Below are 25,150 nucleotides of genomic sequence, written 5' to 3' on the forward strand. Positions count from 1 at the left end.
TCATTCTTAAAACCGTGTTTATGGAAGACAATCTTACTCGGCTACGGGAGATCACCAAAGAAGAAGAAGAAGCTTGAGCTCTTCAGCTGCTGGTCACGTACAGACAGAGGAAGACAGTATGCTCATATTTCTGTTTCTTGATGTAACTTTGCAAATGACACCCATGCTTAACCTGCTCAGAAAACAAACTTTGCAAAAAAAAGAAATAACAATACACTGTTCAGCTCATGTTCACTTTTATGTTTAACCACAGTTGCAAGATGTTTGCAGGTTAATTTTTTTATTTATTGAATTTATATACCGCTCTATACCTGCAGGTCTCAGGGTGGTTCACAGAATAAAATAAAAATAAAAAACCACAAAATGCATATTCAAAATAAAAACAACAACCCAATAACCCACTGCCCCCCCAAAACACCCCACATTTTAAAAGGGCACAAGATGTCAATCAAATCAACCAAAGGGCTGGTTAAAAAGGAGCGTTTAGAAGGTTGCCTTCTAAAAAATACTAAAGCAAATTTATAAAACTAAACAGATTTTTTGGAGAAGGAGTGTGAGAAAAAAATTGTTATAAGAGATAGTTGAAGAATTATGTTTCTATAGTGATGTTTACAAGGATGGAAATTTAGTTAGAAGGAACATCTTATATTTTGAGGAACTGCTGTTATTATTACTCCTGCTTCTGCTTGAGATTCAGGCTTTGAGTATGTCAGTAAATATAATTTCTTAATTTGCAGTCCCTGGACTATATCATTTATAAGCTCTGCTTCCTCAAGTGTTAAAGACAGCAAATACCTGGCAAAACTCCAGAGAAATGGGAAGTCAAGCTATTTTAGGAAATGCCTGCGAAGAAACGAGAGAGAGAAGCAATCTCAATCCATGCAAATCGTCCACAGGATGCAGCCCAGTCCGATACCTTCACATTGGAAGCATCATTATGGCAATAAATCTCTTGGGTGTGTTTGGATTAGGAGAACAGATGGAACTGTGGAGAGGATGCCTGGACTACAGGCTTCATGAGAGATATGTTCAAATCCACACTTTCAATATTGGTGGTGTATCCAGTTAGAAGAAGTGTGACTAGCTTGTGCTTTCTGTGCTCATGCAGTGCCTAAGTCACTCCTTGCTTTTGATAAGATAGAAAGTGAACTTCATGTAAACCATTTGAGCTTATTCCTTGTGAATGCCTCCTTAAATAACCCACACAGGACATGGTCCTGCCGAAGTTAAGCATTTCAAAGTCCATTAGTTTCGGCGGGAGAGTTAAGTAATTCCTTTGGGACTTTAAAGTGCTCAACTAGGATGGGATGTGTCCATATTATTGTTTGGTTTTTAGCCAAGAATAAATAAGGATATGTCTTTTTCTTGGAATTACTTCTACATACCTCTAAATCCTCAGGGACGCGGGTGGCGCTGTGGGTTAAACCACAGAGCCTAGGGCTTGCCGATCAGAAGGTCGGCGGTTCGAATCCCCGCAACAGGGTGAGCTCCCGTTGCTTGATCCCTGCTCCTGCTCACCTAGCAGTTCGAAAGTGCAAGTAGATAAATAGGTACCACTCCAGTGGGAAGGTAAACAGTGTTTCCGTGCGCTGCTCTTGCTCGCCAGAAGCGGCTTAGTCATGCTGGCCACATGACCTGGAAACAGTAAGTATGCCGGCTCCCTCGGCCAATAAAGTGAGATGAGCACCGTAACCCCAGAGTCGGTCACGACTGGACCTAATGGTCAGGGGTCCCTTTACCTTTACCTCTAAATCAGGGGTGTCTAACTTTGGCAGCCTTTGGATGAGATCTGTCCCAAAGCCATTTTTTCCCGGTCCAACCCAATTTGATTCAGGGAACTTAAAATAAACACCAAAGAACAAAAAATATCAGCTGGGTTCCACATTTTTTCATTCACATGTGAGTCTGGATTGCTTTGGTATGGGATACTCGAGCTACCAGTTATTTAGAGACTCGGTGTAGTAAGAGTCTGTTGCTCCAAGGGAGGGCCATCTGAATGGCAAAATCCACTTCCTTGACACTGTCTGGAGCAATGGCTTTCAACCCTAGCTCTTCCATGTGCAAAACAGTGAAGTCCTTGTGCCTCAAACAAGATCCTAGGCCTGAGGGCAGGGGTAGCCAACATGGTGCTCTCCTAGTGTTGCTAGACTTCTCCTCCCATCAGCTCTAGCCAGCATGGCCAATGGGCAAGGATGATGGGAGCTGGAGTCTGTCAATATGGGGAGGGCCTTGTGTTGGCTTCTGCTGCCCTATGGCATTGCCAAAGGTGCTTCCCAGCCAAAGGAAAACACACAACAGATAGTTAATTGTCGAAGATTAAACAGGTGCTTCTACTGCTCTGCACCCCAATCTAGCGTAGAGGCTGCACACATGCAGCCGGAGACTGTGCCTGCGTGGCAACTTCCTCTGCTCATCCCTTTTCAGTCCCCTGCTGGTTCTGGGAGACAGTGGGGCAGGAGAGGGTGGGGAAGCACCTGGACCTTCACTTGCCTGATCTACCTCTTCCTCATCTTCTGACCCATCCTGTGCTCCATCCTCCAACTCTGAAGTTTCCCTTGCCTCTAAATTTTGTCTCCTAGCTGGTACAGGTCTCCACAAAGCGCTGACCCCCCCCCTCTCCCAAATCAGACTCCAGACTCACTCCCCCCCCCCCACACACACTCTCTCCAGCACCTTGCCAGTCCCTGACAGGCATGTTGTAGGAATAGGTAAAGGTAAAGGGACCCCTGACCATCAGGTCCAGTTGTGACCAACTCTGGGGTTGCGGCGCTCATCTCGCTTTACTGGCCGAGGGAGCCAGCGTACAGCTTCCAGGTCATGTGGCCAGCATGACTAAGCCGCTTCTGGCAAACCAGAGCAGCGCATGGAAACACCATTTACCTTCCCGCCGGAGTGGTACCTATTTATCTACTTGCACTTTGACATGCTTTCAAACTGCTAGGTTGGCAGGAGCAGGGACTGAGCAAGGGGAGCTCACCCTGTCATGGGGATTTGAACCGCCGACCTTCTGATCGGCAAGTCCTAGGCTCTGTGGTTTAACCCACAGCGCCACCCTCATCCCTTGTAGGAATAGTAAGTAGTAAATTCAGGAGATCCACTGGCTAGAATGGGTTGCTTTTAATTCCTCTAGATTTGACCAGCGAATAAATTGCTGATCTAAAAACCGAGCTTTCCACCTTTTAATACATCTGTTTTGTGAATAAGCATGCACAGTAATTGGTTCCTATAAACAATTGAAGCCATATTGACTCAGAGCCTTTTTGCTACGTAGTAGCATTATCGGACACATTATCTAAGATTAAGATGGACTGGAAAGCAGAAAGGGACAACTGCTGCTCATTTTGCAAGTACATGTTTCCTACTAGATTGGCAAACCAGCCTTAATCCTGGCCGTGGGTACCCGAAAGTAATCCCCGCATCTTATTTACTTTCAAGAAAATATGCGTAGGATTGGAGCGCCCCCCTCCCAGCATCCTACGCACGTCTGTTCAGAATTAACGAGGAGGGCTGCACGGGATTGCAATCTGGGCGTCACGTGTGAACACGCTTGACAAGCCCTCCTCGCCTCCTCCGCTCGCCGCCCAATCTCTCGCCGGCTTGGCCACTGATGCACCAGCTCCTCTGTCGCTGCAGCTTTAAGACACCTCCCTCCTGCATTCTTTTGTCCCTCCTCTTTCTCTCTGGGATCCGACCTCCATCTCTCATCTCCCTCGCTCTCTGCAGCCGGGCTCCGTGTGATTTCCCTCCTCGGCAGGATCTCTGCACCAGCCACCATGGCCGACATGAAAACAAGCGGCGTCTTTGCGAAAAATGTCCAGAAGAGACTCAGCAGAGCGCAGGAAAAGGTAAGCCGGTGGAAGGACCGAAGGGGATGCAGGTGGCGAGGAAAGAAGGCGACTGCCCGCCTGGGGGACTTTCTGCATCCACAGGGCTGCGGAGATAACTGGAAGGCTGTGGGGGCAACGGGGGGCGGGGGGGGGAGAAGGTCCTTCTTGCGGCAGTTTCTGTGGGGGTGCAGAGAAACCTCCTCCGGGGAGGGGAAAGCGCCCCGCGGCGCCCGCTTGGAGCAGAGGCTCGGAACGCGCCTTTGCGCGCAGCTGCTTTGCATCCTGTGCGAAGGGCCTACGAGAGGCAAACCCCCTCCCCCCGGTCCCACGATCAGGTTTCTCGATGGATCTTGGACACAGCGATCTGGCGGAGCGCTGGCATGTGGGCAGTGATGCTGAATTACACACACACACACACCTGAGGCCCCCGCCCCGCCGCCGCCTTCAAGGTGCGCGGAAAAAATATATCTCTCCTCGCTGCTGTTCCATATCTGCCTGGGCTGCTAACGGAGGGACTATGGCACGTCCTTGCCCCGGAAGGTCAGGGGAATCCGAGGGCATCGGCTGCAAGGCAAGAAACAAGGGCTTTCTGAAAAGAGAGATGGAGAGAGCTGCGCTATTCTGGGGACACGGGGAGAGGCGGGCAGCAGCTCCCAGCGTCTGGCTTTCTGGCTAGTCTCGTGTGCCGTTTGCGGATTTGGGCCTGTTTGAAATGCGCCCTTTGAGGCACGTCTGCAACTGGCTAGTGGATTGTTGAACGGGGCTCTCCAATGCGCGTTTGGCTAATAAATACCCAATAATGTTGGTGGTGGACTTCCTCCCCCCCCCCTTCTCTGCTGGCAAGCTGCCAGTATCAGTGATGTTATGTAATATCCCTTGTCCCATTTAGTCATTATTCTCTTGAATGAAGTGATCCGAGGTGGACTGATGCAATGGCACAACTTGTTTTCAGCCCAGTCAGTGCTGTTCTGTCGCTAAGGGATGAACCATGTATTGTTGGCACCTAGGCTGGGACCCCACACAATGGCTGAGGCTGCACTGATCTGCCTGGGACATTACTGGAGACGGTCCTGAGTTTCCTACTTCGGCCAGTCCTTAGTTTGGCACAGGTGCTTGCATCGAGCATGTGTGCCAAGCTGCTCTGATAGGTGGTGCCGGCTTGAGAAATTTGAGGTCCCTTGGGCAAAGTGCCTTCAGTGGACCCCAGAAGGGAGGAGATGTGGACTGGGTGCTCCCCCACTCTGCCTCTGAGCTTCTGGTGGGATCCATGCCAAGCACAGATGTCTGTGCCATAGGAGCAGTCGTGCCTTTGGCACTCTTGAGACCTTGAGCAGATGCCCGACTTGCCATTCTCTGGAGACAGACCTGCTGATGGTGGCTGGTGCAGAGGACAATATCACCTTGCACATTTTCATAAAGGTGCCGCCTGGGTGAAGCAGTTACTGAGAGGGTTTCGTGGTCCTTCCTTTACTCCCTTCCCATCTCTGCGAGAACATTCAGAGCATCAAGCAAGATTTTCTGAGCCCCCGTAAAATTTTTGGTTAGGAGAAGAAAATTCTTAGGGCACATTGATGGGAGCCTCTACGGTGGGTTTGCTTGTACCACCTCCTTGTTTGTGGCCTTGATAAAACCACAGGGAGAATAAGTCCCTTGGTAGCCTGCAGTGTAGAAGGAGGATTGCATCTGCAGAGCGGATCTATTCACAGACTGAAAGATTTGGCTGTTCCTCAGCCCCACCTCCATGCTTGCACACTTTCCATACTGTAAGAGGATTGTGTTTCTTTTAATAACCACCCAAGCTCATCGTGAACTAATGTGATCTTCCTTGCTGCGCTCACTTGGAGAGCGGGGCAATCAATTGCTAAGAAGGCTGTCTCTAAATCACCTCTGTGGGCATTGCCAAAAGCCACCTTGCCCGTGTCACTGGACTTTATCAGAGTCTCCTGCCAGCTCTTTGGTGAGCAACACCTAAGCATTCAGAGACACACCTGCATTTCCAACTGATTGAAGATGTTCCTCTGGGCATGGATGGTCTGTATTGTTGTGTCTCCTGATGGTCTAGACATAAGGCTTCTTAATGTTCAGGTAAATGCTGGCAGGGACAAGTAGGAGATGGTTTGACTCAAAATGGAAGGATCTAGGCTTCCATTTTGGATCTAGAAGACCATCTTCTAGCCAAGTGGTGAGCAAAACACTTAGTTACATGTAGTTTCATGTGCAGAGTGAGTATCAGCCAACCTACCTGCAATATCTTCCTTTGCAAGTCTCAGTAGAACAAATGGGTCTTGGATAAGAGTGCAGAGAGGGAAGATATCACAGTAGGTTTTGTCTTAAATGCCATTTAATAAATGGCACATGTATAGCATGTGTTAGTTTGAATTTGTTGCATTTCCCCTCTAGGAGTGAGCAACACTCACCTAAGTATAGAAGACAAGCGAGACTTGTAACAAAATGTTAATGTGTGGTGTGCTCTTGTCCTGTGTTCTGGCCAGCCAGTCATGCCCTTTCCCAGGATACTCTATTGAATTCCCTCCTGCATTGTCCCTTCCACTCCACAACAGAGCCAACATTCCACAGCCACTGAGCATGCTCAGTTGTCATCAGGCTGATTTGGTTTTCTCCCTCCTTAGAATTTCCTGGCCTGGCCTACGTGTGTAGCAGAGAAAGAGATGGTGGAATGAACTGGGCACTTGAGGTGGTATTTTGGGAAGTCACATTTTGAATGCTCTCTGAAAATGGAAAGCCTTCTAGAACAGGGTGGGGAACATCAAGCCCATGGGCCAAATGTGTCCAAACCTCTCCGTCCAGCCCTCAGGACACTTCTCAGACCATGCAGCCTTTGTCAGCCCTGCTCTGTGCGATCCTAATGTTTTTGCCTTGACCTGTGATAATGCCTCTTGCTTGCCTTAATGGTGTGTGTGTGTGTGTGTGTGTGTGTAGAAATCTCTGACTGTTGCATGGCTGGACCGCAGCCTATAGTACAATGGCAATAGTCAGGGCTGGCGTATCCATGAGGCCAGGTAAGAAGACCACCTCAGGCAGAAGGATCCACAGCAACAGCAGATCCGGCCTCCAAGGAGTACATTGCCTGCTGCTGCTGCTGTTGTGGTGGCAGTGACAGCTGTGGCACTCTCCTTGGAGGCCAGATCTGCCGGCTCCTCAGCAACACCCCCCCCCCCCGTTGCCTCTACAGCGGCCTCTTGGCCAATAGGAGGCACTGCTGGTCTCTTCCCACCCTTGTTCCTGATGTCAATCTTCACTCTCCCCTTCTTCCTTGGTGGGGTGAGTGGGACACCATTTTGTGCTAAAAAGACCTAGTCCAGCCCTGGTAACAGTTTTCCACCTCTGATACAGAACCTCTCCCTTTCTGCTTATTTCCTGTTTCCTGGGGTTTTGTCTTTTAAACAATGCAGGGCAGGGGTGAGGGATTTTTTTCACCCCAGCAGGTCAGCTGTTGTCCCTCACCCCTTACAGGCCACATTTGACAGAAGGGTGGGTGCCCACTTCAGCCGACCATCTTTGCCCCATGGCAGAGCTCCTTTCAAAGCACTATTTTGTGCAGTGCCTTGAAAGGGGCTGTTGAAGATCTGCCCGTCGGCTGGTGTCAGATATGATGTCAGCTGGAGGCCAGGTGGCTGTGGCTTAGCTGAAATGGACGTGGGGTCAATGGGGGAGGTCTGGAGGGCCTAATTAGGCCGGTGGGCTGAAAGTTCCCCACCCCTCCATTGTAGAACTTGTAATCTCACACCGGCAGTCTGAATTCAGTCTATTCTCCTTCCTCATTCTGCTGTATGTGTAGACCTGTGTGCTAGGACAGGGAAATTGGGGAAGACCCATAGCTCAGTGGGAGAACACCTGCACAAGGTCCCAACTTCAATCCCTGAAATCTTCAGACAGGGCTGAGAAAGACCTTGACCTTCCCTAAACAGGGCTGCCTTCAGATGTCTTCTAAAAGTCTGGTAGTTGTTGTTCTCTTTGACATCTGGTGGGAGGGCGTTCCACAGGGCCGGTGCCACTACCAAGAAGGCCCTCTGCCTGGTTCCCTGTAACTTGGCTTCTCGCAGTGAGGGAACTGCCAGAAGGCCCTCGGCGCTGGACCTCAGTGTCCAGGCAGAATGATGGGGGTTCCCAGGTACCTTGTAGCTTAGAAATTGCAGACCAGGCCTTGGGAATATGGACTTTTCATTTGGCTTTGTGCTTGGCCTGTGCCTAAAATCTAGTGCTGGATCCTAAACAAATGAAAGCTGGAAATTCTGAAATCCTTTCCAAGCCCCATTGACCCCTCAGAGAAGTTGAGGCTATTCCCCAGTTGAGCACTTTGAGTTATCAATAGTTGGTTACACAGGTTACCCCCCCCCCCACACACACACCAGACTATTAGTAAATCTCTTAAGGCAGCCCATCCCATTTTGTATCTAGCATTCCTTGGACTGAAGTGCTCCAAGTCTGTGGTTCAGAATAATCATTGAAAGCCCAATCTGTGCTTCATCATGCGGATGAATGGGCTGCTTTGCACACAGAAAGTCCCATCTTCAGTCCCTAGCATCTCCAATACTGAAACCCGGAAGAGCTCCAGCCAGTGATGAGCCAAATAGGCAGGTGGCCTGGCACAGAAACCTCTCAGGCAGACACTCAGGCATTCTTCACCTGTGACATTTTGTGCATCTTATGTGTTTATATTTTGTTCATTTATTTACAAGATGGCTTTTCCATCAGCAGAAGTCTTCAAAGTGGCACAAAGCATGAAAAATGAAAAACCCAAACAACCACAACAATAAAGAAAGGTTTTAAAAAACATCCTAGTCCACAAAGCAGCAGAATATTTCAATAACTACGATATAGCCATGAATTGAGATCCAGGGTGGGAGAAAATCACTGTGGGATAGCTTTTTCCAACGTTTATTTTCGGGGGGTGGATGCAGGGGTACGTATACCCCTAAACATTTTGTGAATCTACGTTTGGCCTCATTGAGGGGCAGTATTTCAATATGAGTAGGAAAATGAGAGCATCCCTAAACATGTTTTAAGAAAAAAAAAAGCACTGGCTTTTTCTCCACAAGAGAATACAGTGGTACCTCTAGTTGCAGACACGATCCATTCTGGGGTGCTGTTTGCACCCTGAAAAGTCCACAACTAGAGCGGCGCTTCTGCGCCAGTGCAGAGCACGATAGGGCGCTTCTGTGCATGTGCAAGTGCGCAGAACTCTTCAAAACCCAGAAGTATACACTTCTGGGTTTGCCACGTTCACAAGCCGAAAAGACACAACATGAACCTAACACAACAAGAGGTATGACTGTATGTAATAAAATCATGCACAAAGGTGTTTCCCTTGTCTGCCATTGTTCTTTGGAACATTTATTAACGTCTTCCTTCTTTGCACCATTAATGTAATGCTTCAACCTTATCCTTATGGCTGTTTCACAAGTGTCAAATGCCAAGGGCAATATTTTGGGGAGGGGCTTTCATATTTCCATAGACTTGCAAATGATTAATACTGTGTGAATCCAAATAGCCATAGGTAGAAGGTACACTCCCTTGGGGTTGTAGCGGGAAAGCTCAATGAAGATGGCAAGCCAGGATATGGCAGCTGTGAAAAAGGGGAGTGCCACGCTAGGGAATATCGGGAATTGGATTGAAGCTAAAACAGCCAGTGCCATATTGCCACTATACAAATCTATGGTGTGACTACGTGTGGAATTATTTGTGCAGTTCTGTTACTTCACCTCAGAAAGGATATTATAGTATTGAAGAAGATGAAGAAAAGGGCAACCAAAATTATCAAAGAGACAGAGCAACTTGCTATGAGGAAAGATTGGAACATTTGGGGCTTTTTAATACAGAAAAATGGCAAGTAAGGAGACACACAAGAAAGATGTATAAAATAAAGTGTGGTGTTGAGAACACAACCAAAATGACGAATCATTCTTTGAGGATTAGAAACCTTTTGTAGGCTAGCTAAAGAACTATTATAGTTGCATGAAAACGCAAGCAGGGTTTGAAATACGAGAAGCTGTAGAAAGACGTTAAGCCTAATAACTCAGGACATACATGGTATGTTAAAATATGCAGCATTAAAGGAAAAACAGAACATCATGGGGTGGGGGGAGTCAATGGATAAATTAAAGTGTGGATGGTAAAGTATTGTGGATGGTATGTATGTAAACTTTTGAAAACTAAATAAAATTTAAAAGAGAAAGTGGACACGAGAGACAATTCTTCCTCTTTTCATGATATTAGAATATTTAATGAAGTGGAATATCGAAAGATTTAGGACAGGCAGAAGAAAGTGCATCACATAGTTAAACTATGGAATTCACTCACAGAAGATGCAGTGATAGCTTGATTCGTCAGATATCTTTTAAAGCCATCAGTGATGACAGGCCGCGATGGGTATGGTCTACCTCCACTGCTGGAGACAGTGGGCCTCTGATGACCAGTTCCTGGGAACTGCAAGCAGCAAGAATGATGTCGTCTTCAGGTTCTGCTTGCAGACTTCCTTCCTGTAGACCTCTGGCTGGCCAGGATGAGGACAGGATTCTAGACTAGGTAGGCCTTTGATCTGATCCAGGAGGACTCTTTTTATGCGGGCGCTCTACAAGTGGGGTGCCACCACAGAGAAGGCCGTCTCTCATGCCACCACTGCCCTCAACAGTGGGATGCAAAAAAGAGCCGCCTCTGAAGATCTTGGGGCCATCTGTTTGAATTTAAGGCCATATGCTCATTACTTACTTAACGAGGCACCGTAATGAACTGCTGTTCATTATCCACTTAATTTCTCCATTTCCACATCACATTTATATGTGGACATACATGGACCGAACGACATCTAAATATCAGTTAATTGACTTTGATAGCAGGTATTAAGATATTTGTAGTGCAATTCTGTACATGTCTACTCAATAGTAAGCCTGGTTGTTTTCAGTGGGGCTTAAACCCAGCTAAGTATGTATAGGATTACAGTTTTAACTTCTTGTTTTGTGAGTTTATGTAAGGGGGAGTGCTTTGTGTTTCTCCGTTTCGGTTATTAATTATTATTTGTGGGCCACTTTCCGCTAAACTTGTACCTAAAACAGCTAACAATGCTCAGAAAGTAAAACACAACAACACACATCAAAACATGGGTTAGAGGTGATGGCAACTGAATTAGTTACCATCACCTCCAGCAGCCAGATGACTGGGTCTTGCCTGGGAATGGGTCTTCCTAACCTGCCTGAAATTTTCAGTTGGCCCATTTGCTCTCTCTGCTGTCCAGGCACTCATTGCAGCAAAGGGATAACAAGAGCACAAGAGCTATCAAGCTCAGTTGGCATGCTGTTTATTAGATGAGAATCCAATATCCTCCTCACACCACCTGCCACCCTGCCTGCTGCTCTCCTGCAGCAATGAAGAGGGCTATTGTTCCTTCATCCATCTCCAGAGGTGACTCCCAAGAGCACCCTTGGCTGCCACCCTTGACTGCACATCTGCAGTGTGTGCCAAAAGGACCATCTATGGCTGTGCTATTATAGTTGCAGGGTGGTATCTGCACTGAACAGGGCCAGTAGAATGGTCCTCATGAGGAATTTCCCTGCAATATTAGAGAGCAATGTGAGAGTCGGTCTATATTTTGTGCATGGCACTGGTGAGTTTTCCTCCCCAGCCTCCTCCTTGATGATTGGCAACTGTGGGAGGGAACTTTGTAGGGTAAAGTATAGGGAAAGGTTCAGGTGGGGTCTGGGAAACTTGCCACAGGGACAGTGGCGCCATCTTCTGAAGAACGTTGAGGGGGCCTGACGCCACGTCCTAATGTTACATATGCGATGTTGTATGATGTCCTGACATTGCTCTGAACCCAGCTCCATGTTTTGCCTCAACAATGGGGGGTCCCCGGCCCCCCAAACAAACACTGAGGGGGCCCAAAGTGCCTCAGCCCCCAGGAGCCAGCGCCTGTGTGCAGGGATGTTAGCCTCCATGCTGAAAGTATTGTGCAGACTAGCTCTCAAGAGAAAACAGGGTCTACCTCAAGCTATACAGAGAATCTAGGATGGTTAGATTCCAAAAATGTAAAATGCTGAAATTTAAGGAAGAAGAGGAGTCATATGTGTGTGTGTGTGGGGGGGGGTTATTAATGATTGAAAATGTTGATTTGTTTCAATTTAATGCTGTTGGCTGTTCAATGCCCAGTTCATTGCTGGAGCCATGTTTCAGAAATGGCTGGCTCATGGGACAGTAGGTCATTTGCTTAATTACAAGTACTGATTTTTAAATAGTAAAATTTTCTCTAAAGATCTCTCATCCATATATATATATATATATATATATATATATATATATATATATGCATTTTCAAAAACAAGAACAGAGAGAACATTTAACCCCCTCCCCTCTGCCTGTCCCACTTACAACTTCGTGCCAAATACAGCATGTATACACATACCCTATGACTTCCCTTCCACCCTTTTCCTGGTTCCTTTGCTTTCCTACTACTCCGCGTAATGCACATCTTTTTAATCATCAGATTTCTTATCTATTAAATACTCTTATCTATTTCAACTGCTGGATTTACACGAGACCTGCTAAGCCATGTATTTCTCCATACTGGTTCTTGAAATAGTCAATAAACATTATCCATTCCTCCTCACATTCCTTATCTTCGTTTTCTCTTATCCTGTTTGTCAGACCAGCCAGTTCAACATATTCAAACATTTTACACTGCCATTCTTCCTTAGTGGGTGCTAGACTTGTTCTCCACCTTTGTGCCAACAAGGTTCTTAAAGATCTCTTACGCTGATGTTCTCTGGGCTCACACTTGTCGAAAGCAGCATCTTTGTTTTTAGCCAGAGCAAAGGCGGATTCCTTTGGGCAGGAGTTGATGTAGTTGCGCACTTGAGGTGTGCTTGGAGATGTTGTTGTTCATTGGTGACAGGTGTTTGGTATTTCTCAAAGAAAGAAATTATTCTGTCTTTTTGTGACTTGCCCTGATTATTCTTTTAACTTCTCTACGCTCTATGTTTCTTAGGGGAAGCTGCATGCTAGAGTGGGAAAGATGAGATGATTCTTTTGTTGTTTATCGAATAAGCGCTTGTGGAAACGAAACAGACAAAAGCACTACAGAATTTGCAACGAGAATTGCACCACGGAAGCAACTTTTAAATGTTACAAAATGAGGATGAGCAAGGTCACTTCTAGGTTAGAAGATTAGAAGGTTAGAAGATTCAATGCCATAACTTTAAACAGCTACTGCAAACCAGTGTCCTTTGACAAGGACCCGGGACAGACAGGATGCTTTGAAAACACCTGCCGCCCCTATAGGCAAGCACCAGTTGCTGGGGCAGCTCTGTAAATCATGCCTGTCTGGGGTCAGGGCTGCCCTCAGCAAGGCCACCACCAAAAGGGGGGCGGGGGACACCAATGGAAATAGTTCCTCTGGGGCTCCACTTCAGGGGTGGAACGAGAGTGTGGGCCAGCCCACTTGTGCTAAAATTATTGTTTTAATGAGGATGGGGTTTTAACTGCAGTGGCTGTTGTTTATTTGGGGGTGAGGTTGTTTTAAATGATCCTTAAGTGTCATATTGGGGACACGGGTGGTGCAGTGGTCTAAACCACAGAGCCTAGGACTTGCCAATCAGAAGGTTGGCGGTTCGAATCCCCGCGACGGGGTGAGCTCCCGTTGCTCGGTCCCTGCTCCTGCCCACCTAGCAGTTCGAAAGCACATCAAAGTGCAAGTAGATAAATAGTTATCGCTCTGGGGGGAAGGTAAATGGCGTTTCCGTGCGCTGCTCTGGTTCACCAGAAGTGGCTTAGTTGTGCTGGCCTCATGACCCAGAAAAACTGTCTGCGGACAAACGTCGGCTCCCTCAGCCAGTAAAGCGTGATGAGCTCCACAACCCCAGGGGTCCTTTACCTTAAAAATACAAATACAAAATACAAATAAACATATAACGCTTAAAGGTAAAGTGTTATATGTTTATTTGTATTTTGTATTTGTATTTTTTTTGTTTTATATTTTACAGCCTTTTAAATATGTTAATGTTTCATTGTTTTTGTTTTAACTATTTACCTTGTATTTTTATTCTGTGAAACAACAGCAACAACAGGAAGCCTTTCTTTGTGTGCCTCCTCCATGAGAGGTCTGGAGGGCAGCAACACAAAAACAGGGCCTTTTCTGCAGTGGCTCCCCACTTGTGGCATGCTTTCCCCAGGGAAGCTCACCTGGTGCCTTTGTTACATTATCTTTAGACGCCAGGTGAAACTGTTCCTCTTCTGCCAGGCCTTTAGCTAATTAAACAATCTATGGCCTTTCAAATTGTGTCACCTACTGTATTTGTATTGCTACTGCTTTATTTGTTGTTATGGTATGTAACTTCGTGTTTTTAAATGGTAAAACTCCCTGTGGTCCTCAGATGAAGGGTGGTATATAAAGTAAAGGTCTTTTTTAAGGGGAAGGGGGAAGAAGCGCCTCAGTGCTGCCATGGGGAGAAGGTAAGAGACTTTCTCTTTCATGTTAGATTACCCACAGCTTTGCATGTTGCCAAATCTGATGGACTGCAGCTAATCTTAACAATTGTTTGCTGAAACAAGCCAAATTCAAACTGTAGTTTATGAAGCTGGTTTGTTAAGATTAGCCATGGGTTCGGATTGTTTAATGTCACAAAAACTGGGGTGAATGGAAATTGGAAGAGAAAGCTTTAAGTTGTGCAGGCAGAGCTAAGGTTCCCTGCAGCTCATCTTCACAAGCCCAAACCATGGTTCAGCTCTGTGTGTGAAGTGGCTCACGAAAAGATCTCACAATATGGAATAGTTCCATGTGTTTACCTTGATTAAACTTCCTTCTAAATCATGTTTGGAGCCCCATAGAGCCTTATTTACCATGTCTCTTTATTTGCTCATTAACATTATTGTGAGAAACTTCACTTTTCTTCAGTAGTAACCAGTTGTGATCCCAAAGAGCATAATGCTTGTTTTTTAAACGATATTGTGCAATTATCCACGAGAAGCAGTAGTTACAGAATCTTTACTTTTGTGTTAAACTACATGAGTCTTGGAGAGATTAATGATCCCTTCTGTGCTTGCTATAGAGAGAGACTCTTATAATTACCTGCCTACCAAATATAAAAACCATGTTAATTTTGACAAAAACGAAGGAGTGTGTTTTACAAGCAGTTGGATATGTCAGTTGGATATTTAGTAAGTACTATAAGATTCCAAGTGAAAATTCTATGGCATGTCAATCTGATTTTTCAGAGTGTGTTATCTAGCTTGCTTTACATGGTTCTCTATTATTATTTTACCCGTATTTATCACATTTGTATCCTGTCACTTCCACCAGGAAGATCTCAGGGCAGTGTATATGGGCGCATCTTACTCTTTCCTCAGTATGATCCCGTGGATTAGGTGAGGCAGCGTAAGGGTGTCTTGCATAAAGCAACTTAATAAGATTTCTGGATAAGGGGAGGCACAGATCCAGGTCCGTGTCAGCATAGATCACACTTCAGCATCAACATAGAGGCCTGGTTTACATGTCCCACTAAGCCAAACCATTGCTTATTGTGAATGTGTGAGCATGCAGCCTCCCTGAAGGGGATCGCGGTTGCTTCTCTCCTCCCTGATCGTTTTACTACTGCACCATGCTGAGCTAAGCCATGGTTTGGTTTAACACGTTTTCTAAATCTGGACTCATGGCTTAGCTCTCTCTAGACTAACATTGAGCTGAAACAAGGGACTCAGCTACACAGCTGCAAATGAAACATTTTAAATGTGTTGTAAAGTGCAATATATAAATGTGGCACTAGATGGTGACAGTGAGCTATGCAAAATTCAATGTATTTTTCAAAACTGTTTTTAAAAAGCATTTTCACAGCGTTTTTTATATGTGTGTAGATTCCATTAAGGTTTGCCCTATAGTGTCAGGCTCACAGTTTGTCCAGGAGAGCTAAACGGTGAGCCTGTGTTCTCCTTTCCTGGAGCCTCTGCACACACACATTTGTGCTAAGTCGTGATGTGGCTTAGCATACAGGTGACCAATCTCAGACCCTGGAGCCAAATGTGGCCCATGAGACTCTACCTAGGCAATGCCTTTCCCATACCACAGCCAATGGGCCCCACATTAAGGAATTAGTTTTTCTCACTTTGCAGGGTTGATGATGATGATGATGATGATGATGATGATTAAAATTTATATCCTGCCCTTCAGCAAAGGGTGCTTTACAGAATAAAATACAAGATAAAACACAAGTAATTAAACTAAAACAACAAAACAATAACACCCCGCCCCCAGACACATTTAAAAGGCTGTAGGATAGGCATAGGCAAACTTGGCCCTCCAGATGTTTTGGGACTACAATTCCCATCATCCCTAGCTAACAGGACCAGTGGTCAGGGATGATGGGAGTTGTAGTCCCAAAACATCTGGAGGGCCAAGTTTGCCTATGCCTGCTGTAGGATGTTAATCAGTCAAAGGCCTGGTTGAAGAGGAACGTATTTGCCTGGCACCTAAAAATATATAATGAAGGCACCAGGTGAACCTCCCTGAGGAGAGCACTCCACAAACAGGGAGCCACCACAGAAAAGGCCCCGTTCTCGTGTTGCCACCCTCCAGACCTCACGTGGAGGAGGCACATGAAGAAGGGTCTCAGGTGTTGAACACAGAGTCTAGGACGGTTTGTATGGGCAGACGCTGTCCTTGAGGTATTGCAGCCCTGAGCTGTTAAAGGCTTTATAGGTTTTGTAATTGTGGGGCACCGGAATCGTTGCATCACATAATTCTTGACTGTGCTCTTCACTCATCGGCCAGGAGCAAGTTTCTCGCTCAATATCTAAAGGGAATTGCCGATGATACGAATGAAGCCAAACTGAGATATCTATTAAATGATGATGACCCCCTAAGATCACTCATGGTCGCCAGATTCTTGATCAGCGTCCTATCCCTAAAGAAGAGAAACGGACTCCTGTGCGGCTCGGATAATCCCTTTAAACTATGATCTATGTTTTAGGTTGTATTTAGATGATATCACCATGGATGTCTTTTACTAATTTATAAGCAGAGGGCGATATTTATGTTACAAATTTATTGTAATGTATGATGTTGGTCCTTTGTTTTTTATTTTGCTTTGGTTCTTGTCTGCTGTTTGTAAGTTTTTGGCGGTTTTAAATTTGGAGGTTTAAGTACATTATGTTGGTATGGGAAACTGTCGTGTGATGGGCCAATGGCCGTAATAAAGATCAATACAATACAAAGGCTTTATAGGTCAAAACCAGCGCTTTGAGCTGGGCCTGGAAGCTAATTGGCAGCCTGTGTAGTTGGGCCAGGATCAACGTAATATGCTCAGACTGTCTGGCCCCAGGGAGCAATGATTCAGCAGCTACTAAGCTGTAATAAAGCTTCCTTTTCTGTATCAACATCAACTGTGAGCCAGTGACTTATAGCACTGCAGGGTGCAGTGACTCAGCCTGTGCTAAGGGTAGTACTTCTTTTGCATATGAATATGTGTAGCAAAAAACCCTTCAACATAGCTTATAAACATTTATGTGCTGCACACTGCCGAAAACTTTCATTAGTTGACTTTGGTCCCAGAAATGAGGCCAATGGGGACAGGACTGGTATTTGGCGTGAGTAAATCAATGTTGACTATTAAGATTGGGGGAAGCTTCTATCTATTAGACAGCAGCTGCCAATCAGTGCTGACAGTATTGGATTGGACTAATGGTACCCATAGTTCTGAATGGATTTCAGATGTGTTACCAAGATGGTGAACCACTCTGCCATTGTCTGCTTCTCACTAATGCACCAGAAGCTGGGCCATGCAAACCCCTTTTCTTCTACATAGATGACCTCCCAAAAGTGACCTGGGCCAAAAAGTCTAGCAACCCCTGTTGTAACTGTCCAAATATTTTGGAAATAATTTCCTAGCAGAGATGTTTCTCTGGTGCTGGAAATGGAAATGGTTTGTGATCAGAGTTAGTATTATGAATGAAGCTGATAAGGGTACTGTAAAATGTGATTAATAAAATGTCAATGTGTTTACCGTATTTTTCGCCCTATAGGACGCACCGTCCCATAAGGCGCACCTAGTTTTTTGGGGGGAAATAAAGGGGGGGAAATTATTTTTCCCCCAGGCACGGGGCTGGGGCTGGGGAGGCCCGAGCTTCCCCCGACCCCAGCCCCCAAACAGGCAGCTCTCTGCAAGCCGTGGGAGCCCAGCGGGAGCGCTCCCACTGCTTGCGGAGAGGTCCACGAAGCCTGGCGAGCGAGAGGGGTCGGTGCCCACCGACCCCTCTCGCTCTCCAGGCTTCAGCGAAAGCCTGCATTCGCCCCATAGGACGCACACACATTTCCCCTTCATTTTTGGAGGGGAAAAAGTGCGTCCTATAGGGCGAAAAATACGGTACATCTTTTCCGGATGAATACTTCATAGTAAAGGGGGATAAAACTGGAGAGTGCCACAAAGATCAAAGTCTCCTCTCTTTGGGTTGGTGCAATTTGGTGCGTGGCAGCCAGACGGCTAAACAGTCGTCCGGCCTAGTGAGATGTTAATGACGTATGTGCTGGAGATTATTGTTTCCAAACATGCAGTTTTTCATTGTATAGAATGGTTGGACAGAATGGTTCTCTTGTAGCAGAAAACCATTATAGATGAAGATTGGGTGAGGCATTTTGGAACCCCCCTTGTTGAAGGCCATGACAGTGAGGGCTTGTGCTCTCTGATGGGAGATACCAATGTTCGCCTGCACACAGGAAATGCAAGGACCTTGGATAACTAAAAATCTTTCTCTGCCATGGCTGAAGATTTTTTAAAAAATTACTATGGTGGGGCGTTTTAGCTATAAGTATTATTTGGGGTGTTTCCTGCCCAATTTATATCCTGTTATGCTTTCTCTAAATAAACTTTTGTTCTTCAAGATCACTCATTGCACTGGGTTATTGTAAGTCTCTGATCCACCCGTGAGCTGTATCCTTGCTTGGTGCTATGCCACTTGACTATTGTATTCAGAAAGAGGGTTGACCTGGTTGACCTTGCCCCCAAATGGTCATTGCAACCTCTCTCCTCTCTAGGCAAGCTCCACTGTTGCCACCACCAACCCAAGGGTTGGGGAAAAGTAAAGGAGGGTACCAAGTAAGACTTCACTGAGTTCTGTGTGAGACCCATCCTGGGTTCTGTTTCTTGGTCACACACGAGTGTGACAGAAAGTTATGAAATGGTTTTTCCACATCCAGTAAAATTATTCAACATTTCAGCTTCAGATATGATATATGCATAATCCTCTGCTCTAATGGGGAACATAGAAAGCTGTTTTATACCAGATCAAACCTAGTATTGTCTATTCTGACATAATTTTCTAGGGCCTCAGGTAGAGATTGCTTCCATCTCCTGGGTATTTTTAATTGGCAATGCCACACTGGGCCAGGGGCTTCCTGTAAGCAAAGCATGTGACCTAACACTGATTTGGGGTCTGTCTCAATGTTTTGCATATTGAGATCACACGAGGTGTTGATTTAACGACAAAACGTCATTTAACTTTGAGGCTTAGTTTATGCGTTGAATGCTTGTGGTGGAAGGACTTTAACAAAGTCCTCCCTTTGCTGAAAAGAGACAAAATCAAAAGAAGAAAAGGAGCAGTCGAACACCATGCGTACTGCAGGCAGCAAGTGGGGGGAGGAGGCGAATGAGCCAGATTAAATGCAGCAGCAGTAGACAGCCTGAAACGGATGTATTAAGTCCTCTGGATGTGTGCGTGGGTGTCTGCTTGGGGAAGAGCAAGCCGCGGAATGAGGCGAGTGGATATGCATGCAGTCCTTGTAAATATTTTAGCAGAAAGCCTGGCATGGGCATTTCCCTGCAATGGTTTTGCAGTGAAGGGACAGCTATTTTGGCACAGAGGCAGTCCGTTGAGTACCTTGTGGCCTCAGCAAAATGTACGTCTGTTGATGAGTAAAATGTGCAGCACGAGCCATTGCCATTCCTAAATTAATGGGAAAAGCAAAGGTCGCAGAGGATCTTTTTAGCCAGGGGGTGTTTTCCTACAGCTGCTATAAATCAGAGAGCACCATACAGGACCACAGGCACTTCTTACAAACCCACTTTGAACAACTGGCTTTTTATTGTTGTCAGTAGCCAGGAAAGCCTGATGTTCATTTGAGGGAACAAAGCCTCTAGTCTTTATGGACACAGAGGTTCAATTAGAAAGTATGGTGGCAAGAACTTGGGAAAGGAGAAGGAAAATTAAAAGTGGTCAAAGCCTGTATTATTGTACCAATATGTTTTGAGGAGGACGTTTGAGGATTTGCGTATGAAGGATTACTAAGAACATACTTATCAGCTATGGCCTGGCATCTCCTATGTAAATGATGACGTTACTAGAATTCAAAAGTTATTAAGGACCCTTTACTCTGAGCTGGTGTTTGTCATCTGGAAAACACTTGCCCGTTCTTCAGTCCAGACACAGTTGTTTTGCCCTCTCTCTTGGATGTTGATGGGTTGACCCTAGACTCTTATTAGACATTTTTGGTCCTCTTATTTTTGTTCACTTCTTGAATAGCTCTTTGTGTCTTCCTTTGGATATTTACCGTCTCAAGTTTGCTGGCTGTTACTTAAGTTAGATACAGTAGCTCCTTAGCGGTCTGGATGATGCCTCATCAAGAGATTTAGTCCTACATTCTTCTTAATAGGGAACAGATGTCTTTACTGTTCCTGCTTGTTTAGTCTCTTTTGTGGGACAAATCTCTCCCTCTTTCATACATACCTTGGCAGACATTTTCTTCCTCTGAGTTCTGGAAACATCAGCATGACTCCACCAAGATCAAGTAGCTGTACTCTGGGGCATGAAACAGAGACAGGCTGCAGCAACTACTCCCAGAATCCCAGTTGAGTGTCCTTCTGCATCAGGGATGGGGCTGAGACTACCAGTTCCAGAATCCCTGGACAGAAAACTTTGCTATTCACATTATTCCCACCAGGGAGAATATTATCAAAGGGCCTCCCTGCACCCATGCAGGAATAATGCAAATAGTTTTCTTCTTCCACTGGGGATTCTGGGACAGGTAGTCCCAGTCCCATCCCAGTCAGGGAAAGATATCCTGCTGGGACGACCTGTCTCCGTGTTACCCAGCTTTGAGGGTTGAAGAAGGGACAATGTTGCTTCGTTGGCAAAATCTGCCTTCCGTCTCTGACACTCTGTAGTCTGGTCCTCATTGACCGGAAATTTGCTGAGCTCATTACTCTGCAAGTCATATGCAAGCAGCCCCTCCACACATAACTTGCCTGTGTTGGGCATTTGGCTACTCTGAAAAATAATGGCACTTTTGCCTCTTGGTTAGTGCATCCTCTAGGCAGGACTGGCTAATCCGTGGTCCTTCAGGTGTTGTTGGGCTACAACTCACCACATCCCTGGCCACTGATTTTGTTGTCTGGGGCTGCTGGAATTGGAGTCTAATAATATCTGTATATTAACCACCCCTGCTGTAGCCCTAGGAAGTTATTCCCTGCAGCATCTTTGCTGTCTGAAGGAATGCTTCTGTGCCTCTGCTAAACCCAGAGCAGAAGGAGAGGGAGAGAGGCTGTTTCTTAGCAGACTGTACAGGTGAAACTCGGAAAATTAGAATATTGTGGAAAAGTTCATTTATTTCAGTAATTCAACTCAAAAGGTGAAACTAATATATGAGATCAACTCATGACACGCAAAGTGAGATATGTCAAGCCTTTATTTGTTATAATTGTGATGAAATTATCAGTACAGCTGATGAAAACCCCAAATTAACAATCTCAGAAAATTAGAATATTAAATGAAATCAGCAAAACAAGGATTGCAAATAGACCAATATTGGACCTCTGAGAAGTAGAAGCATGCATATGTACTCAGTGCTTGGTTTGGGCCCTTTTGCATCAATTACTGCCTCAGTGCGGCATGGCATGGATGCTATCAGCCTGTGGCACTGCTGAGGTGTTATGGAAGGCCAGGAAGCTTCAATAGCAGCCTTCAGCTCTTCTGCATTGCTCGGTCTCATGTCTCTCATCTTTCTCTTGGCAATGCCCCATAGATTCTCTATGGGGTTCAGGTCAGGCAAGTTTGCTGGCCAATCAAGCACAGTAATCCCAGAGGCATTGAATTTTCCAAGTTTCACCTGTACATTTACCAGGAAAAACATCAACTTCCTCACCACTATTGCTCCACTCAAAGTAGTCATCAGGGCTGAGCAAGGCTGGTGACATGAGACTATGACCCACCAGGCTGTTGTGATAGGTTCTTTCTTGAGACTGCAATGTGTAAGCTAGGGGAGAAGGGGAAGCAAGTTCTGAACTTTATCACACAACTTGTATTCTGAATTGCAGTCTCTGTTTGGGACACTGACTAGGATGATTTTGCCGTAGCTGGTTCCCTTCAGCAAAGCTCCAGAATCATCCTCCTATTCAGTTTCCAGTCCAAACGCTTGTTTCCTTGGGGAGCTTCTCAATGTAGAAGCAGCATGGCCTTGTTCTCCAAGCCAATGAAGGGCAATGATAGCAACTACAACCATTGGGGCATGGAGCACCATCACTGACACTAGGCTTGCCATACATCAGGAAAATTCCTGACATGTCCTGGTTTCTGGGTGTAAAAATGGCGTTGGGGAAAATTTTTGCAGAATTGGCGAAATGTCAGGGATGTATGTCAACATGACGGAAGAAGCAGCGGAAACAGCCCAAAAAGCTTCAAAGTACTATTTTGGGGGTAGGTTTCCCCCCAAAAATTTACTTTTTGAAATACGGCAACCCTACTCAACCAATCCTTCACTCCCCTGCAACGTCTTCACTGGCCAGTCTTTATGTAAGGTCTTATATAATAGGAGATCATTGTTGCAAAAAAGGTGAAGGAAAGGAAAAACCCCTGTATTGGAAACTGCATTGCCATATTTTTAAGGCAAATATTTGATTTACAGTGGATTAATGTACTCAGATGGACTGTCTAATCAAGAAAGATCAGGTTGGACCAGACAAAATGACCTACGTCACGCAACAATAAATAAATTTAGTATTTTAGCTAAATTTTCTTTTAATCCGGAGGCCAGTTAAGGAGCAAACATCTTAACACAGCTATTTGTGCATGATAGTAGTGTATATATAGCAACAATCAGCTTGAATTATCTACTCCAGTTAATGGTCTTTGAAACATTCCAGTTCTTGCTTGCAGCTGACTTCCTTTCCAAGTTCTTTGTTCCAAAATCTTCCTCAAAAAAATGATGATCTCTGCTTCTTTGAGGATTAAATGCTGGCACCATTTCCTGTGGTTTATGATATTTGGGATGCTTTTCTTAAACCACTGTATTTCAGTTTAATCAAAAGCAGGTAATTCAAATCAAAATACCCAAAGATTACAAAATAAGATCCACTTCTGGTTGATGGGACTTCAGATAAAATAAATGAAAATTTCTTAGCCTTCACCCAGTTTTCTGGGGGTGAAAAACATGCTCCATGTGCACTTTTCATTGTGCAATTTACACATAAGTATACATGGTAGTCCTTCTATGACATTGTCATCTGTACAGTGTCTCCAAATTTCAGACAGTAATGACTTACCATTTTCCTTCTGGAAACAAAAAACCGTCTGGGGCATAAAATACCCCAGAAATGCATTGAGTTTTGCCATTAGGGTGTGTTTATTACTGTAGACTATGCTGGAAGATTAGGATACCCCATCATTTTCCCATAGGAAAATGGTCTGAGAAACGTCAGGAAACCATGGGGTTGTGTCAGAAGGTTGGCACAAAGCACATGATGTTGTCTGGGGACCAAGGATAGTTGTCTTGCAGGTTTCTGAATGGGGTGACAAACGTACCTCAAAAAACTGTTAATGTTAGTTTTCAGCTGAAAGACATTTCTTTTCTTAAGATTTTATGATATTTTCAATATTTACAATATTTTCACCTTCAAAGATAGTTTCTGTTGCTTGTCAAAAGGGCAAATTGTGTTGCTTATTCCATGTGCAGGGGCTGCTGGTTGCTGCACAGAACAGTTCTACGTCCTCTGAGTGTTTTCTGGTTCTGGGTGCTTTGGTTTTGTCCTGGACGCTTATTATTATTATTACAATTTATTAAATGTGCACATCCTCTCACACCACAGACATGAACTATTTTCTGGGGTCTAAAATCTCCAACATCCATTGAAAATCTCATTGCAGTGGCAAAAACATCCTCAAAACCTTTAGTCTGATTTTCTTTTTGTCTTTTTTAATATATCGCAAAGAGGAAATGAAACCATCAAATTGAGGATAAGGGAGTGAGCTGTTCCCTTTTCGTACTTCTGTGCAGCCAGCACTAGAAGGTCGTTAGTTCTCCTCTAGGGAGGAAGACACTGTAGAAAGCAGTCAACCAGCATCAATCCAAATAAGCGAATTGTACTACTAGAAGTAACGTCACTGCCCTGGAATGCCTATGGGAAATTATCTTCTAGTTCTGTTTCAGCAAGCTTGTGATTTTTAAAACACAGCAGTCCTCTAGATCTGTGGTCTTCAGTTTGAAGGTGCTGGGAATATGAAAGCTGCACCTGGAACTGCACCCTTAAGAGTTGTGTAAAAGAGGAAATTCCAGCAGGTATTGTTTGTCATGCAAGTTAGCATCCAGTACAAAATAATAATAGCTGGCACTTTTATGCTGGGAATATTTCTGAAAGTTGAAGGAAAGAAGGTACTGGGAGTGGTTTGGAAAAGTTTGTTGGATTTAGGGTAGATCCCAAGGGAGTTGAATCAGGAGAGCAGTACCAGTAGCTAACTGGGAGGTCTCCCACCAGTGGAGAGCCCAGCTTCAGTTCACTGCAAACTAGAGAACGTGCACTTTTCAGTTAATAGAATTGGCTGCCAAAGAGGAAGCAGTTTACCAGAGCTTGGCTATAGAGGAAATTGGATATTACTAACGTATGTGGGGAGCATTTGGAAAGCATCATGCCAGAAGAAAGTGCTTTTGCCAAGGTTGGCGCTAAGGGCTGCCACAAATGGGCATATGTTAAGGGCCCCCTGACAAGACCCCTGGTCATGTTGCTCTTCTACCATTTGCAACCTACTTGTTCACAGACCTTTCTCTTCTAGTCCAGACAGAGCAGTAGACGAAGGAGGGGGGTTGGTGGATGTTGCTGTCTGCTTCCTCATTGGCTCTTTGGTACTACCTGTTATGTACTGAAGTTCTCACCCTGGGCCAGCAGTGGGATACTGTAGATAGTTTTCACTCAGGTCCACATATGCAAATAAGGAAGTGACATTCAGTGATTGGATAGTTACAGAAAGTGGTTACTGTTGCTTTGTAGTTGAGCTCTATATAAGCAGGTTGGCTGAACCCTTCAGTTCAGTTCTGTTCTGGCCTGTGAATAAACAAGAGCTGT

General features: G+C 45.2%; 1 protein-coding gene across 6 annotated transcripts in view; it reads left to right on the forward strand.

Annotated features, from left to right (window-relative positions):
- Window positions 1-3,530: 3,530 nt before the first annotated feature.
- LOC310745426 (amphiphysin-like) overlaps window positions 3,531-25,150 on the forward strand; it is a 95,367-nt gene continuing 73,747 nt past the window's right edge. For 2 of the 6 annotated variants that reach the window (XM_083577991.1, XM_083577994.1), the window contains exon 1: window positions 3,531-3,845. In XM_083577991.1, coding sequence (XP_083434117.1) covers window positions 3,774-3,845 — 72 coding nt within the window. In that variant the 5' untranslated portion in view covers window positions 3,531-3,773. The remainder of the gene's footprint in view (window positions 3,846-25,150) is intronic. The other 4 variants (XM_083577993.1, XM_083577992.1, XM_083577995.1 and 1 more) reach the window with 4 other exon arrangements.

This window comes from Podarcis filfolensis (genome assembly GCF_964270895.1).
Source record: "Podarcis filfolensis genome assembly, chromosome: 12".
NCBI lineage: Eukaryota > Metazoa > Chordata > Lepidosauria > Squamata > Lacertidae > Podarcis > Podarcis filfolensis.